Source organism: Gopherus flavomarginatus, chromosome 2 (genome assembly GCF_025201925.1).
Source record: "Gopherus flavomarginatus isolate rGopFla2 chromosome 2, rGopFla2.mat.asm, whole genome shotgun sequence".
Classification (NCBI taxonomy): domain Eukaryota; kingdom Metazoa; phylum Chordata; order Testudines; family Testudinidae; genus Gopherus; species Gopherus flavomarginatus.
In genome coordinates this window covers 231,496,824-231,513,926 of record NC_066618.1, presented here as the reverse complement: position 1 = coordinate 231,513,926, position 17,103 = coordinate 231,496,824, and the positions used below count along the sequence as shown (strand labels likewise).

General features: G+C 48.0%; 1 protein-coding gene across 1 annotated transcript in view; it reads left to right on the top strand.

Annotated features, from left to right (window-relative positions):
* The window catches only part of LOC127044715 (kinesin-like protein KIF20A), a 48,798-nt gene that overhangs the window by 23,027 nt on the left and 8,668 nt on the right, over positions 1-17,103 (top strand). The window contains exons 13-14 of the mRNA XM_050939781.1: positions 115-254; positions 2,674-2,839. Of these exons, the coding sequence (XP_050795738.1) occupies positions 115-254; positions 2,674-2,839 (306 nt within the window). The remainder of the gene's footprint in view (positions 1-114; positions 255-2,673; positions 2,840-17,103) is intronic.

Here is a 17,103-nt window from a genome sequence, read left to right as displayed (position 1 = left end):
TGGACGGATAGAGATGACTTTTATGAACACCATTGCCTGGTAAATAACCTTTTTATTTGAATTGCATGTTACTCCTTTTAGCTTGGTTTCTGAAGTGAAGTATTTTAAATGCAGGAGCTCTTGAAAACTACTGAGAACCTGAAGAAGATGCTAGTTGCAGAAAGGCAGAGTAAACTTCTTCTTGAGGTGCAGATACGTAAAGAGATGGCAGAAGCCATGTTTCAACAACTGTTGGAAACCGAGGAAACCTGGAGGTAAGTAATGAGACCATCAAAACTATATAACATGATGAAATAGAATAGGAACATCTCATGCATACACCATCTAGAGAGGAAGCTAACAATGGCTGGCCAACTCTAAAGCTCTTCTATTGTTCCCAAAAGCAAAAGACTAGAAAATGTCTCAGTGATCAGATTACTGTTGCATGCTTCTCAAAAAAACCCCAAACCAGTGGTAATGCCCTATGCATGCAACACTGAATTTATTCTATAGTTAACCTGAAATTACTGGAGCATATATCATTCTGACTTTCCCCTACATGAGAATCTACCAGACCAGGTAAGACCGATGGGTCTAATCGCATATGCTTAGTACCTCCTGAGGATGCTCTCCTAGATTGCTGTAGAATACAAACTGCTATATTAGTGGCAGAACACCTTTGTAAGCACACTGTTTTGTGTGGCGTTTTGCCAGCTCCACAAACCATTACTGGCTTCTTGGTGGCTAAAATAATGTGACTGCACACAGAATATAGAGCTGCTTCTGAGCAATGGTCGTGGTAACTCCAGGGATTGGTTCAATAATTCAGAAATCTGCAAGGCTGATAGGTATTTCAAATGCGATTGCATGTGACATATGGTGTGAGCTCTCTGATGTACAATGAGTGATTGCTTTCAGATAGTTATGAAAAACAGTCTCGCCCTGTACAGCTCTTCTCAGACCTCCTCTTTCCTGCCAACCATTCACCAATCTTCTCTTTTTGCCATCCCCGTGTGTGGTGTTGTGTCAGTTAGTACATGCAGCTGGATGGCAAGACAAATCTGCTTAGTTCTCTCATCGTCTCTCTGCTATTCATTTTTATTCAGCTTCCGCTTCTGTTCCACTAAAGTACAGTTGTCTGACATTTAAGAAGAGGCTAGCCATGATAGACCATGGCCTCTTTGGCAGGTGACTAAACACACAGAAATCAAGCCTGCACTGCATGCTACTAAAGAAACCTGAAATTACCTGTAGCATTTTTGCATCTTTTCTTGGGATAGTTTCCCATAGTTTTACCAGGTGAGTTCTAAAAAAAAATTGCAAAAATCACAATGGGACTGTGTACCTCACCTCTGTATTTATGATTGGTGCCAAGATGAGCCTGATAGGAATGCCACAGAAATGTATTCTACTGTAGTGTAGTAAAAGAGGAGAGATTTGGTTAGACAGGTCTTACAGTAGTGTTAATGTGTCAGGTCTGTCACTGTCTACTGATGGAAACTTGTGGGGTTCCCTCTTCTCCCCTCCCCCCCCCCAAAAAAAAAAAAAGGCTGGGATAGCCCATCTAAGGCTTGGTTTAAACTTAAATTTATCAATGTAGTTTTCTTTGGAGTGTGAGGATGGTAGGCTAATCTACACAGTTAAACCAGCAAAAACCTTCCTGATGCAGATGCAGTTTATACTGGCATAGAAGTGCTTATACCAGTATAGCTTATGCTGGTTCCTCAAACTGCATTTATATGCTGAAATAAGATCTAAACTGCAGATGAGCTGAAGTTTAAAAGTGGATCAAATTCATGGGAGTTCAGTCTCAAATGGGTTTGAGCCTAGATATTAAGGAGAAGAGGGATGGCCCAGTATTTAGAGTGCTAGCTCAGGATTGGGAGCCACAGGTTTGATTGCCTTCTCCTCCACTAGCTTTTTGTGTGACCTTAGGCTTACTGTGCTTCAGTTCTGCAACTGCACAATGGGGGATAATAGCACTCTGTGGTGGTGTGAGTATAAATCCACTAAAGATTGCAGTATTTGAGAGCCTCACCATAATGGGGACCATATAAATACCTCTGAGTCTTTCAGTGTTGCCAGTTGGTATACTGTGACTGCATCAGCTGAATGATAGATCAAAGCAGTGGCATATAACATGTTTTTAGCTTTCCTGGACTGGCAAATATCTGTTGCCAAACTAAAGTAGAAAACTAGACCAATCAAACTTGACTGATGTCCAGCATTAAATATGCACATAACACTTGCTGTTGCATATACAGTTGTCCCACAAACTTCCATTATAGCACCATTGTAAGTAGCTCAGAAAAAGTCCTTGCTAGCATAAATATCTTGACGGTAAAGGAGCCAGAAAACAATTTTTGGCTTCTCTGGATTTCTGTTACTTAACTTACAATGTTCTAGTGCTATAGATTAACTAGAATTAATTATTTTTCCGATACTGAAAAGTAGAATTTGACAAGATGGACTAAAGGACTAAGCGAAATGACTGCAAGCTTAAAAAGTAGAACTTAGAGTACTGTACATTTCTTCTGCTAGTCTCCCACTTAACCTCTTGATTTTTATTTACTTTGAATCTTTGTCCAAATCTTTCTAGGTTTCACATGTAGTTTTGAAATATTAACACTTTAACTCTTGTAAAATTGTGTAAATGTAGCACTCAAGCTAACTTGATTGATTTATCATTCTCAGTAAACGCTTGGAAGATATGAGAGAAAGTTATGAGGAAAAATTGGAGAATAAATTTGAAATGTATAAGGAAGCTATAAAGAAACATGCATATATGTGTGCAGTGGAACAAATTGAAGACCACTATGTTCCAAGAGAAGAGTTCGTAGTTGAACAAGAGAAAGTTGAGGTAGACTTCATTGGATTTTTTTTAATTGCAGTGTAGTGTCCTCTAAATTGTCAGCTTATGTAAAATTGCCTTTCCTTTAAAGGTATCCTCCACGAATTCTCCCTCCAAAATTGTAAACTAAGCCACCAAAATAACTTTTTGAGGTAGTTCAACTCATTTATGCTGTGAATACATGGTCATATTGTGCTAGTAGGGTGTCACAGGCTCCTTCTGACACTGTTTCTATGCTAATAGCTTCTCTGGGAACTCTGGCTGTGGGTATGTCTAAACTGCAATAAAAAACCTGCAGCTTGCCCATGTTGGCAGACTTGGACTGCAGGGCTATAAAATTGCAGTGTAGACATTCTGGCTGGAGCTTGGGCTTTGGGACCCTCCAGCCTGAGCCTGAATGTCTGCACTACAGTTTTCTAGCCCCACAGCCCAGGCCCAACAAGCCTGAATTAGTTGACACAGGCCAGCTGTGGATGTACTATTGCCATGTAGACACATTCTGCGTGGCTAACACCAATGAGCTATGTGTGCGGAAACACTACCTGCACACTCCACCCAGACATCAATTTTGTGTGTGTGCATTAACTGGAGGGAATGTGGACTTGATCAAAGCTGTGTCAGGAGGAAAGACCTAGAGTGACTGAAGGAGAAAGGTAGCAACTCAAAGGATTGCCGTTATGAGAATGATGGCATAAAAGCCAGGAGGTAAGATGGATCCCAAGGAGGTGTCTAGAGGGTGGGAGCAAGACTTCAATCTTCGAGGGGGAGTTTCTGTGGAGGAAAAGCAGAGTGGAGACATGGTGAGAGAGGGATAGCCCTCCTAACAGCTCTTAATTCCAAAGGTTCAGAGGGAAGCAGTTGGTGGTCAGGAGACTGTAGCTTTGTGGTGAGAAATCAACATATTTAATAAAACCCAAAAGGCTCTTGAGTCTATACTCAGTCTAGACTCTTGAATCTTTTAGTAGCTGTATCCTACACTAAATTACATAATCTTCAGGTAGATGCAGATGTGTATTCCACTTAAGTGTGTACACATCTGGCATGCCAGAGCTTTTGCCTAGCAGTACCTGTAGAAGGGTAGTGCTCGTGCTCTGGCTCCTTTCCTGGCTTTCTGAGAGGCACTTCCCTTACCCCAACGCAGTTCCTTCTCACCACCTGTGGTTGAAGTCTCACAATCTCGCACCTATTTTATTGTAATAAGTATTAGTTGATAATTTTAGTGTTCCCCAGTGATGCCCTCACAGGTTTAAACACTGTCCTTAGTGTGGAGGAGTGATCCTCAGTAGCAATCCCCACACATCAGTGGTTCCCAGCCTTTTTGTCTGGCAGGTGCCAGACGAAGGACGGTGACGGTGGTCGAGCATCCACCAAAATGCCACCGACTTTTGGCAGGATTTCAGCGGCGACGCCTCTCAGATGTTGCTTGTCGGTGGCAAGTGTCGTCATCGAGAGGCATTGCCGCCGAATTTTGGTGGCATTTTGGCAGATGCTCGACTGCTGGCCAGGACGCGAGCACCTTTAGACCACTGCCATACTTGTTGCTTGCTTTGTTTTGGTGAGGCACACCTTTAGAACGCTATTCAATTTGTATATAGTTTCAGAAGTGAACTCAGGTGGTGAGCGACCTTTGCCTCAAGGAGCACCTGCTTGAATAGGCCATGTGGCATGATCTGGTACCAAGGCCTCCCCTTGGGCTCAGAGCACTGCTGCCACTCATTCTGGGGCCGGCGCCTTGCCAAAGAGACAAAGGAGCTGTTCTGTCATTGGTGCTGAGGAAGAGGTCTTGGGACCACTCCAAGTCATGGGGCGACTCCTTTGCTGCGCCTTGAAAAAGTGCAAACCAGCACAAGGTCCGTTCTGGCAGGCAGGATGGCATGGATACATCTGACTTTTCCCTGGTACAAGGTGGGAAGTGCAGGAACCCAATATAATTGATTCTGGCTCCTGTGTTAAGGCATCTGTTGAATCTGGTACTAACAAGGGAGATGTCGGTACCAGTTTCGTCCATGTTGTTAGTGTACCAGGCCGTCACATGCCACCTCTGCCTTTTGGTCCTGTTCTCACTGTAGGTCCAAGACTTTCCCCAGGGTTGCACCACCTCCAATGTAGTGAGGCACTGAACCTCTATGTTTGTGGCCACTGCATCTAGATGCTCTCCTTCCTGTGGTGAAAATGGAGCTGGTACTGGAATTGGTGCGGGGGACCTCAGCACTAGCACTCTTCAGCCCTGCCATGTTCAGCGCTGCAAGTGCTCTCATGGCAGCTCTCACCACCTTTGTCATTTGGTGCATATGAATGCTCCGATACTGCTGTTTCCATCAGAACCAATACTCCCTGTGGCACCAGCATGCTCTGTGCTGCCTTCATCAGGGGCCCGGATTCCCACCTTGTTCTGGGCGATAGATGACTTAGACAAACGTTTGGCTCCCTTGGGTGTCACTCTGCCCACATTGCTGAGATCCCAGTGCTCTGATTCAGAGTCAATTGTTATCTTCCCGCTCTGCATCAACCAATGAACTCTGGGGGATGCCAGTAGATCAGTGTGGCTCCCAGGTTTGGCAGGTGCCTCATGGCCAGGACAGAGGTCTCTGGCCACCAATACTCTCTTCCAGTGGTCCCCAACCTTTTCGTCTGGCGGGTGCCAGACGAAGGACTGTGGCAGCGGTTGAGCATCTGATGAAATGCCGCCGAGTTTCTGCAGCATTTTGCTGGCGGCACCTCTCGATGACGTCGCTTGTTGGTGGCAAACGGCATCATTGAGAGGCATTGCTGTCAAAATGCTGCATAAACTCGGCGGCATTTTGGCAGATGCTCAACTGCTGGCCAGGATGCAGGCACGGCGCCCGTGGGCACCGCATTGGGGACCCCTGCCCTATCCCTGTCAATGCTGTGCTTGTTGCTGTGACCGGACAATGCTGTGCTTCCTCATTTGTCTTCGTCCTTCTATTCCAGAGAACTTTAAGGCGTACCAAGACCTTTACGCTATGTAACCACACCCCTGGGCATCCAGGCGGCATTCCTCCAAGAGAACACACACAAACTGGTGAACATTTTATAGCCCAGCATCCCAAGGAGAGTGGTCCTCCTGATCAGTGACATGCTCCTTGAGCACACGAGAACCCTGTGGAGTATACTGGCCTCAGTACTGCTGGTGGCAAAATGTGTGGAAAAGTGCTACTTTGTTCCCATGCAGGGATTTGAGGGGTTCTTTTTCCATCTGGCCCCAAATTTCCTTGTAACACCAGTAAATGACAGGGCCTGGCCAGGAAAGTTCAAGTCTACTCTCAAGGACAGACTCTTAGCTTTTTCTGCCCAAAAGATCCAGCCACTCTACCTCATCGCCCTGGCAGATGAGGATTGCAAATCAATGAGCTTTGTTGGCCCAATATGACTTCCTCAATTAGTCAGTCATGGCTAAAGTTGAGGACCGATTGCCAGAGGCCTCGCTTGAGAAGTTCCAGGTGTTTGTTGTGGAAGGCTGCTTGCTGGCCAAAACATTCCTGTAGCCCGCCCTTGATGTTACAAGCACCTTGGGCAGGGTTATGACCTTGGCAGTAACTGAGGAAGGCTTTCTGGCTGCAGAACTTTGGAATCACTTTGGATATCCACTAAGCCATCAAGGACTTGCCCTTTGACTGCAAAGACTTGTTCTCAGACAAGACTGATGACACTTTGCTCTCCTTCAGGAATTTCAGGGCTACCTTGACTTCCTTGGAAGTGAACAGACCATCCATGCAAAAATACCATTATGGGACTCAGCAGCAGCAACAATGTCACCTGCCACATTCCTTTGCACAATCTTTTCTCCTGAAACAGGACTATCCTAGAATGGGGATAGATCCCACAGGAGGAAGCAGTTGGGCTTGAGGTTCAGGCAGTTCACATGCCCTCCTTCAGCACAGACCAAGCACCCATTTTGACTCCTTTGACCAGAGAACTGGTCCACTTTAATAATGCTTCGGACTATATCTCTGACAGCTGTGTCCTAGATACTGTTGAATGGGGCTATGCAATCCTGTTCCTCTCCATGACCCCCTTTGACCCTCCTTTCTTGTCTCTGTTCAGGAACCCCTCTCACGAGACACTGCTCATCAAGCAGGTCAGCTCTTTGAAGTTGGGAGCGATGGAAGTTTCACAGGAACACTGGAGCTGCGTGTTTTTACTCCTGGTACTTCATTATACCAAAATTCAAAGTCAGGATGAGACCCATTCTTGACCTCTGTGGCCACAACAAATTCATTAAGTACTTGAGATTCTGCATGGTTACTCTATCGGCTATCCTCCCGCACTGTCTCAAAATGACTTGTTTGCTGCTCTGGACTTTGAGGACACTGTACATTCTGCTGAGCGTCAGGAAGTTTCTACATTGTGGTAGGAGACGGCCACTTTCAGTATATGGTCCTCCCATTCGGCCTCTCTTCTGCCCCCTGAGTTTTCACCAAATGCATGGCAGTGATCTTGGCATATATTAAGTGGAAGGGAATCCACATCTTCTGATAGCTTGATGATTGGTTGCTGAAAGCTGGCTCCAGAGAGAAGATTCTTACCTACATTAACATCGCATTTAGTTTGCAGTGTTTTAAAATGTATCCCAGATGGTCGAGCAAAGTCAACCTTGACTTCTACTCAAAAAATAGTTAATTGGGGCCTCTGAGATTACACAAGGTCAAAGGTATTCCTGCCAACCAACTGCTTCCAGGCATTTCTGCAGGCCTGCCTCAGTTTGCTATCTCAGCCATTTATGATAGTCAGCCTGTGTCCAAGCCTATTGGGCCACATGTCCCCTTGAACATAGCGTGCCAAGTTGCATTATCACCCTCTTCATATGTGGCTCAAGATGGTTTACTGTCCTTCCCTGCATTTTCTGGACACATTGGTTTCTCTTCCTCCACTAGTCCTGGATTCCTTGCACTCCATGGGAGTCCCCACACAATGTGTGTGCAGAAGTCTCCTTCATTCAGCCCTCTTCGACAAAGTCAGTGGTTACTGACGCTTCTCTTCTGGGTTGGGGGATGCATCTAGATTCACTGAGGGTGCAGCCTCACTCCATATCTGCATGTTGAACTTTGGGCCATCCACAATGCATGTCATGTCTTCTGGGTCCACGTCAGACACTTGATGGTTCACACGCTCATAAGAACGGCTGTACAGGGTCAGACCAAAGGTCCATCTAGCCCAGTATCTGTCTACTGACAGTGGCCAATGCCAGGTGCCCCAGAGGGAGTGAACCTAACAAATAATGATCAAGTGATCTCTCTCTCCTGCCATCCATCTCCACCCTCTGACAAACAGAGGCTAGGGACACCATTCCTTACCCATCCTGGTTAATAGCCATTAATGGACTTAACCTCCATGATTTTATCCAGTTTTCTTTTAAACGCTGTTATAGTCCTAGCCTTCACAACCTCCTCAGGTAAGGAGTTCCACAAGTTGACTGTGCGCTGTGTGAAGAAGAACTTCCTTTTATTTGTTTTAAACCTGCTGCCCATTAACTTCATATGGTGACCCCTAGTTCTTGTATTATGGGAATAAGTAAATAACTTTTCCTTATCCACTTTCTCCACATCACTCATGATTTTATATACCTCTATCATATCCCCCCTTAGTCTCCTCTTTTCCAAGCTGAAAAGTCCTAGCCTCTTTAATCTGCCCTCATATGGGACCGTCTCCAAACCCCTAATCACTTTAGTTGCCCTTCTCTGAACCTTTTTTAGTGCCAGTATATCTTTTTTTGAGATGAGGCAACCACATCTGCACGCAGTATTCAAGATGTGGGCATACCATCGATTTATATAAGGGCAATAATATCTTCTCTATCCTCTTTTTAATGATTCCTAACATCCTGTCTGCTTTTTTGACCGCCTCTGCACACTGCATGGACGTCTTCAGAGAACTATCCATGATGACTCCAAGATCTTTTTCCTGATTTGTTGTTGCTAAATTAGCCCCCATCATATTGTATGTATAGTTGGGTTATTTTTTCCAATGTGCATTACTTTACATTTGTCCGCATTAAATTTCATTTGCCATATTGTTGCCCAATCACTTAGTTTTGTGAGATCTTTTTGAAATTCTTCAGTCTGCTTTGGTCTTAACTATCTTTGGCAGTTTAGTATCATCTGAAAACTTTGCCAACTCACTTTTTACCCCTTTCTCCAGATCATTTATGAATAAATTGAATAGGATTGGTCCTAGGACTGACCCTTGGAGGATACCACTTGTTACCTCTCTCCATTCTGAGAATTTACCATATATTCCTACCCTTTGTTCCCTGTCTTTTAGCCAGTTCTCAATACATGAAAAGACCTTCCCTCTTATCCCATGACAACTTAATTTACCTAAGAGCCTTTGGTGAGGGAACTTGTCAAAGGCTTTCTGGAAATCTAAGTACACTATGTCCACTGGATCCCCCTTGTCCCCATGTTTGTTGACCCCTTCAAAGAACTCTAATAGATTAGTAGGACATGATTTCCCTTTACAGAAACCATGTTGACTTTTGCCCAACAATTTATGTTCTTCTGTGTGTCTGACAATTTTATTCTTTACTATTGTTTCGACTAATTTTGCCTGGTACAGACATTAGACTTACCAGTCTGTAATTGCCGGGATGACCTCTAGAGCCCTTTTTAAATATTGGTGTTACATTAGCTATCTTCCAGTCGTTGGGTACAGAAGCCGATCTAAAGGACAGGTTATAAACCCTAGTTAATCGTTCCGCAACTTCAAATTTGAGTTCTTTCAGAACTCTTGGGTGAATGCCATCTGGTCCCGGTAACTTTAAGTGTTAAGTTTATCAATTCCAAAACCACCTCCTAGTGACACTTCAATCTGTGACAGTTTCTCAGATTTGTCGCTTACAAAAACCGCCTCAGGTTTGGGCATCTCCCTAACATCTTCAGCCATGAAGAATGAAGCAAAGAATTCGTTTAGTTTCTCCGCAATAACTTTGTTGTCCTTAAGCGCTCCTTTTCTGTCTCTATCATCGAGGGGCCCCACTGGTTGTTTAGCAGGCTTCCTGCTTCTGATGTACTTAAATATCTTTTTATTACCTTTTTTGAGTTTTTGGCTAGCCATTCTTCAAACTCCTCTTGGGCTTTTCTTATTACATTTTTACACTTTATTTGGCCGTGTTTAGGATTTAACTTCCACTTTTTGGAGGAAGTCTTTTTCTCTCACTGCTTCTTTTACATAGTTGTTAAGCAACCATGGCTCTTTTAGTTTTTTACTGTTTCTTAATTTGGGGTATACATTTAAGTTGGGCCTCTATTATGGTGTCTTTAAAAAGAGTCCATGCAGCTTGCAGGGATTTCACGTCAGTCACTGTACCTTTTAATTTCTGTTTAACCCCTTCATTTTTGCATAGTTTCCCTTTTTGAAATTAAATGCCACAGTGTTGGGCTGTTGATGTTTTTCCCACCACAGGGATGTTTAAATGTTGTTCTTCTTCTTCTTCTTCTAGTGCTTGCTCATATCGATACCAATTAGGTGTGCACGTGCCACGTGCATGCTTGTCAGAATATTTTTACCCTAGCAACACTCGGTGGGTTGGCTGGGCGCCCACTGGAGTGATGGCACTGGATATATACCCCCTGCCGACCCAACGGCCCTTCAGTTCCTTTTTACCGCCCGTGTCTGTCGTTGGAACAGTGGAGCACAGCTTAGCTGATCTCCACCTCCCTAGCTACTCGTAGTTCTTTTATTAATTCTCGTATATATAGTTATAAATTCTATAGTTATAGATAGTTTTATTCATTCTTTATTATAGTTTGTGTATATAGTGAGAGGGGTTTGGGGATTAGCCCCTTCCCCGCACCCGGTACTGGGGCCCATGCCCGGTTCACTGGGCTTCAAACCGTGCTCAACCTGCCACAGGCCGATGCCAACGGGAGATCCCCACAACTCTTGCCTTATGTGCCTTGGGGAATCCCACCTCTCCGATAAGTGCTGCATCAGTAAGGCCTTTAAGCCTAGGACAAAGAAGGAGCGGGACTTTCGTCTGAAACAGCTCCTGATGGAGGCAGCTCTTAATCCTCCACCCTCGGCACCAAGCGCTGGACAGTCCGCATCAGGCAGAAGCGTCTCTTTTGGCACCGGATCGAGCCGGTACCGCTAAGGCCCCTTGGCACCAACCGTCGCTGGCATCATCGTCTGCTCGGCACCGTTCCCTCTTTCCGCGGGTTAAGAAGCATAAGACTCCTACGGCTTCTGTGCCACCCGTACTGCAGTTGGAGCACCTGCCTAAGCTGGACTGCCCAGCACCGACACCTGCCGCGACACTGACAGCTTCGGCACCGTCGATTCTGGTCCTGCAAGGGCCGTCGAGTCCGGTGCCTGAAAGCTCCCTGGCGCACGCCGTGGTTGAGCTCACAATTCCCTCCATGCCAGAGACCTTTTCTACAGCAAGGGAGCTGATCGTGCTGATGGAGTCCACGCTGCCTCAACCCCCAGAACGGACAGTGAGGGTCATTCAATCAATAGGCAAGCCTGCCCTGCTGAGGCCACCCTCTGTCAGCACCATCGAGAGGCACCGATCATGATCACAGTCTCACCGGCGCTCTAGGTCCTGTCGCCGATCCCGGTAGTGATGTTGCTCGCAGTCCCGGCACCGCTCTCCGTCTCGGTACCGGTCGCACTTGCGGCACTGCTCAGTGTCCTGTTCGCTGGCCTGATACTCTCGGCACCGATCCAGCTCTCGGTACTGTTCCCGGCACCGCGCCTCTAGCAGCCGCTCCAGAGGTCGAGCCTCCAGATCCCAGTCGACCTCTCAGCACCGCCCCGGTCACAGGTCCCGGTCTCGTTCCTGGTACCAGTATGGCACCCGGTACCACTCTCCAGTACCACACAGGGAGAGGCCATTTAGAGATGGAGACCCTTCCCAGGGTTTGTCAGCTCCTCCTTGGCCATCTCGTCACACATCTGTCTCATCTCACGCGGACAGTGCTTCCTATGCACAGGACCGTGACTCAGATGTGCCCGGTCATGTCTTCCAGGAGACCCAGGCCCAGGAACAGGGACCCCATCAGTGGTCATTCTGGACACCTTGGGCATACCATCAAGCCCAAGGTGCACCTCCAGTGCCATCCCACTCTGCACCATCAGAACACCAGGTGCCGGAGGCAACGGTCAGCCGCCCCCCCTCCCGCGGGTTCAGAGGAGGCTCTTGTTCAGCTGGCAGTGTCTAAGTTCCACCTGAGACTGATGTTACTCAAGAACAGAAGCCCATGCAGGACCCTCTTGTCCCTGTCCTTTCCTCTTTCTCCTCTCCAGATGAAGCAGTGGTGGGGACATCCTCCTCAGGCCCTCCTCCAATTGACCTGCGGGCATATCAGGACCTCTTGAGGCTGGTACCCCTGAATATGAATCTTCAGTTGGAGGAGGTCTCGGAGATAGAGGACCTGGTGGTGGATATCCTATCAGCTGACACCCCCACAAGAGTGGCGTTGCCGTTTATCTGTATGATACAAGCAAACGCCGATACCATCTGGCAATCTCCAGCATCTATTACGCCCACGGCCAGGGGTGTTGAGCAAAAGTACATGGTACCCTCTAAGGGGTATGAGTACCTGTACATGCACCCTGCTCCCTTGTCGTGCAATCGGTCAATGAAAGGGAACGCCATGGACAGCAAGCTCCTGCTCCAAAATCAAAGGAGGCTAGGTGCATGGACTTATTGGGCCGCAAGATATACTCTACTGGGGGCCTCCAACTCAGGGTGGCAAACCAGCAAGTCCTGCTCAGCTGGTACAATTATAACACCTGGACGGCGGTTGAGAAATTCAAGGAGTTCATTCCCCAAGACTCCAGCCCAGAGTTTGCTGCCCTTTTTGGAGGAAGGGAAGAAGGTGGCGAGAACTCCTCTCCAGGCCTCCCTGGATGCAGCTGACTCCGCAGCCAGGACCCTGGCTTCAGGTGTCGCCATGAGGTGAATATCATGGCTTCAGGTGTCAGGCCTTCCACCTGAGTTACAAACCACCATACAGGACCTGCCCTTTGACGGTCAAGGCCTATTCTGTGGGAAGACTGACTCCAGGCTGCAGAGCTTTAAGGACAACAGGGTCATCATGCGCTCCCTTGGGGTGCACACCCCGGTGACTCAGCGCAGGTTCTTCCGTCCACAGCCTCACCGCCCTTATTCCCCGCCTAGACCAAGACAGGACTTCGGCAGAGGGTGCGGCCGAAGCAATCGTAGACAGCAGTCTGGACCCCAAAGGGGCCAGAATCAGAGTCCCTCCAAACAGCCTACAGGGCCAAAGCCAAACTTTTGAAGGTGCGTCTGAGGACGGCGTGCCAGTTCCTTTCCAGGCTCCTTTCCCTCCTTTTTCCAGCCCCCTCTCCTTTCTTCCTCCCTGCATGGTCCCAGCTTACTTCAGATCATTGGGTCCTATGCATGGTGGAACTTGGGTACCACCTCCAGTTTTTCATGCCCCTCCTCTTCCACCCCCCACCCTCGTCCCTCTTCAGGGACCCCTCTCACGAGCAATTCCTCGTACGAGAGGTGCAGATGGAAGTACCGGAAGTACCATAGAGGAAGTACCAGAAGACAAAAGTGGGAAGGGGTTCTACTCCCGCTATTTCCTAATCCCCAAGGCGAAGGGAGGTCTCAGGCCTATCCTAGACCTGCGAGAACTCAACAAATTCATGATAAAGTTGAAGTTCCGCATGGTATCCCTGGGGACCATCATCCCATCCTTGGATCCCAGAGACTGGTATGCTGCCCTCGACATGAAGGACTCGTGTTTACACATCGCCATTTATCCTCCACACAGGCGGTACCTCCCGTTTGTAGCCAACCGTCAGCATTTCCAGTTTACTGTCCTACCGTTTGGCCTTTCTACAGCACAGAGAGTATTCACAAAGTGCATGGCTGTAGTCACTGCCTCCCGCCGCCGGATACACGTCTTTCTGTATCTGGACGATTGGATCATCCAAGGGACCTCCGAGACACAAGTCACTCATAATGTAGGCATCGTCAAGGACCTATTCGTACGTCTAGGCCTGATGATCAATACAGAGAAATCCACTCTGGTTCCCACACAGAGGATAGACTTCATTGGGGCCATCCTGGACTCCAGTCTCGCCAGAGCCTGCTTACCATCGACTCGGTTTCAGGCGATTGGTAACAATTATCCAAAGCCTACAGAACTTCCCAACGACTTTGGCTCGCACTTGTCTCGGTCTCTTGGGTCACGTGGCTGCCTGCATGTTCATGACCAAACACGCCAGGCTACGCCTCTGTCCCCTCCAATATTGGCTCAACTCGGTGTACCACACAGGCAGAGACGCCATAGACATGATAGTCACCATTCCCCTGAGCATCCTAGGCTCCCTCGACTGGTGGGTTATGCCTTCCCTGGTGTGTGCAGGGATGCCGTTCCATCTGCCCCAGCCTTCTATGTCCCTGACGACGGACGTGTCATCTCTCGGCTGGGGTGCTCACCTCGGACATCTTCGCACTCAAGGCCTTTGGTCATCTGATGTGCAAGGCTAGCTCCTGAATGTCCAAGAGCTGAGAGCAGTCTGCCTTGCGTGCCAGGTGTTTCAACAGCACTTACAAGGCTGTTGTGTCTCAGTGTTCACAGACAACACAACGGCCATGTATTACATAAACAAGCAGGGAGGGGCACGGTCCTCCCCCCTTTGTCAGGAGGCCGTCCAACTCTGGGTCTTTTTGTATAGCCCACTCGATAGACCTGGTAGCGTCCATTTGTCCCAGGGGTTCGGAATATTCTGACAGATCGACTCAGCAGATCCTTCCTGTCTCACAAGTGGTCGATTCGTCTGGACGTTATTTATTCTCTTTTCCAGAAGTGGGGATTTCCCTGCATGGACCTCTTTGCTTCCTGCGAGAACAGGAAATGCCAGATGTTCTGCTCCTTCCAAAGCCTCTCCCAGGGCTCGATCTCGAACGCTTTCCTGATGCCGTGGACGAGCCAACTGCTTTACACCTTCCCACATTCCTGCTGGTTCACAGGGTCCTGCTAAAGCTCCACAGGGACGGAGCTCGCTTGATCATGCTCGCTCCAGCGTGGCCCAGACAGCACTGGTACACCATGTTGCTCGACCTCTCGATAGACAGCCCAATTACCCTGCCTCTTCACCCAGACCTCATAACTCAGGACCACAGCAGACTTCACCACCAGACCTGCAGCCCCTTCACCTCACGGCATGGCTGCTGCGTGGTTAAGCCAGTCAGAGTTACGTTGCTCTGCCTCAGTACAGCAAGTGCTCCTGGGTAGCAGGAAACCTTCCACTCGGTCAACGTATCTGGCCAAGTGGAAGCGTTTCTCCTGCTGGTGCGAAACGCAGAATGTCACTCCCACCGAGGTCTCAGTCCCCACCATCTTGGACTACCTCTGGTATCTCAAACAGCAGGGCCTAGCGGTATCATCATTGAGGGTACAATTGGCGGCCATCTCTACCTTCCACCCAGGGGAGAGTGGCTGTTCTGTGTTCTCGCACCCTATGATATCTAGGTTCCTCAAGGGCTTGGAGAGACTATACACCCAAGTACGACGCCCCGCCTCAACCTGGTTCTAATCAGACTCATGTCTGCCCCATTCAAGCCATTAGCAACCTGCTCGCTAGTATACCTGTCCTGGAAGACAGTTTTCCTCATAGCCATTACAGCAGCCAGACGAGTCTTCGAGCTTTTGGGCTCTCACAGTGGACCCACCATATAGTGTGTTTCACAAGGACAAGGTGCAGTTGCGACCACACTTGGCGTTCCTCCCTAAAGTGGTATCCGCCTTTCATGTGAACCAGGATGTCTTCCTTCCGGTCTTCTTCCCGAAGCCACACTCATCACGACGAGAGCAACAATTGCTCTCCCTAGACGTCCGTAGGGCACTTGCATTTTATATTGAGCGGACAAAACCCTTTTGTAAATCGCCCCAACTCTTTGTCACTGTGGCAGACCAAATGAAGGGCCTACCTGTCTCCTCACAAAGGATCTCATCTTGGGTGACGGCATGCATCCGTACTTGTTATGACTTGGCTCATGTTCCCTCGAGCCACCTCACAGCACATTCTACCAGGGCTCAGGTGTCATCTGCCGCCTTCCTGGCTCATGTACCCATCCAGGAGATATGTCGCGCAGCTACCTGGTCCTCGGTCCACACTTTTGCCTCTCATTATGCTCTGGTTCAACAGTCCAGAGATGACGCAGCCTTTGGCTCAGGAGTTTTGCATTCTGCAACATCTCACTCCGACCCCACCGCCTAGGTAAGGCTTGGGAATCGCCTAATTGGAATCGATATGAGCAAGCACTCGAAGAAAAGATGGTTACTCACCTTTGTAACTGTTTGTTTTTTGAGATGTGTTGCTCATATCCATTTCAAACCCGCCCTCTCTCCCCTCTGTCGGAGTAGCCAGCAAGAAGGAACTGAAGGGCCGTTGGGTCGGCAGGGGTATATATCCAGCGCCATAGCGGCGTCACTCCAGGGTGCGCCCAGCCGACCCACTGAGTGTTGCTAGGGTAAAAATCTTCCGAAGAGCATGCGCGTGGCACGCGCACACCTAATTGGAATGGATATGAGCAACACATCTCAAAGAACAACACTTACAAAGATGAGTAACTGTCTTTTATGGTCACTATTTCCAAGCGGTCCTGTTGTTGTTGTTACCTCTTGGACCAGCTCCTGCACTCCACTCAGGACTAAATCTAGAGTTGCCTCTCCCCTTGTGGGTTGCTGTACCAGCTGCTCCAAGAAGCAGTCCTTTAAAGTATCAAGAAAGGTGACCTGTTCCCACTCAATATGGGGATAATTGAAATCCCCCCACTATTATTGAGTCCTTAATTTTGATAGTCTTGCTTGTTCACATAGCACATTGCAGTAGTTTTGTCATGAGTGATAGTGATGATGAAATGCTAAGTGCTTTCCAGGTTACTCTGAAAGCGATCAACCTGTGGCAATTTTGCATCAAAGAAGTCATTGCTACAGCAGCAGTCCATTTGCTGGAGGTGCAGAATTGTCTCATGGACCATCTCAGTAGAGGGTTGGTGGGGGGTTTTTTTCTTCCCTGAGCCACGAGTGGTTGCTGAGGGAGACTGTTCTCTGGGTCATTCTCATGATTGACCAGTTTGCAATGAGGGAAAACAAAGGTGTCACCAGTTGTTCTGTTCCCGGGACGGGCCTTAGTCCAGGCTCTGCCTCCAGTGTCTTTCACAGCAGCTGGCATTCAGCTCTTTCGTATACCTTCTTTCTCACCGACCCAGATTCTGATAATTTTGCATGCATCCTCAAGCTCTGAATGTGGATCGGGTCAAGTTCATC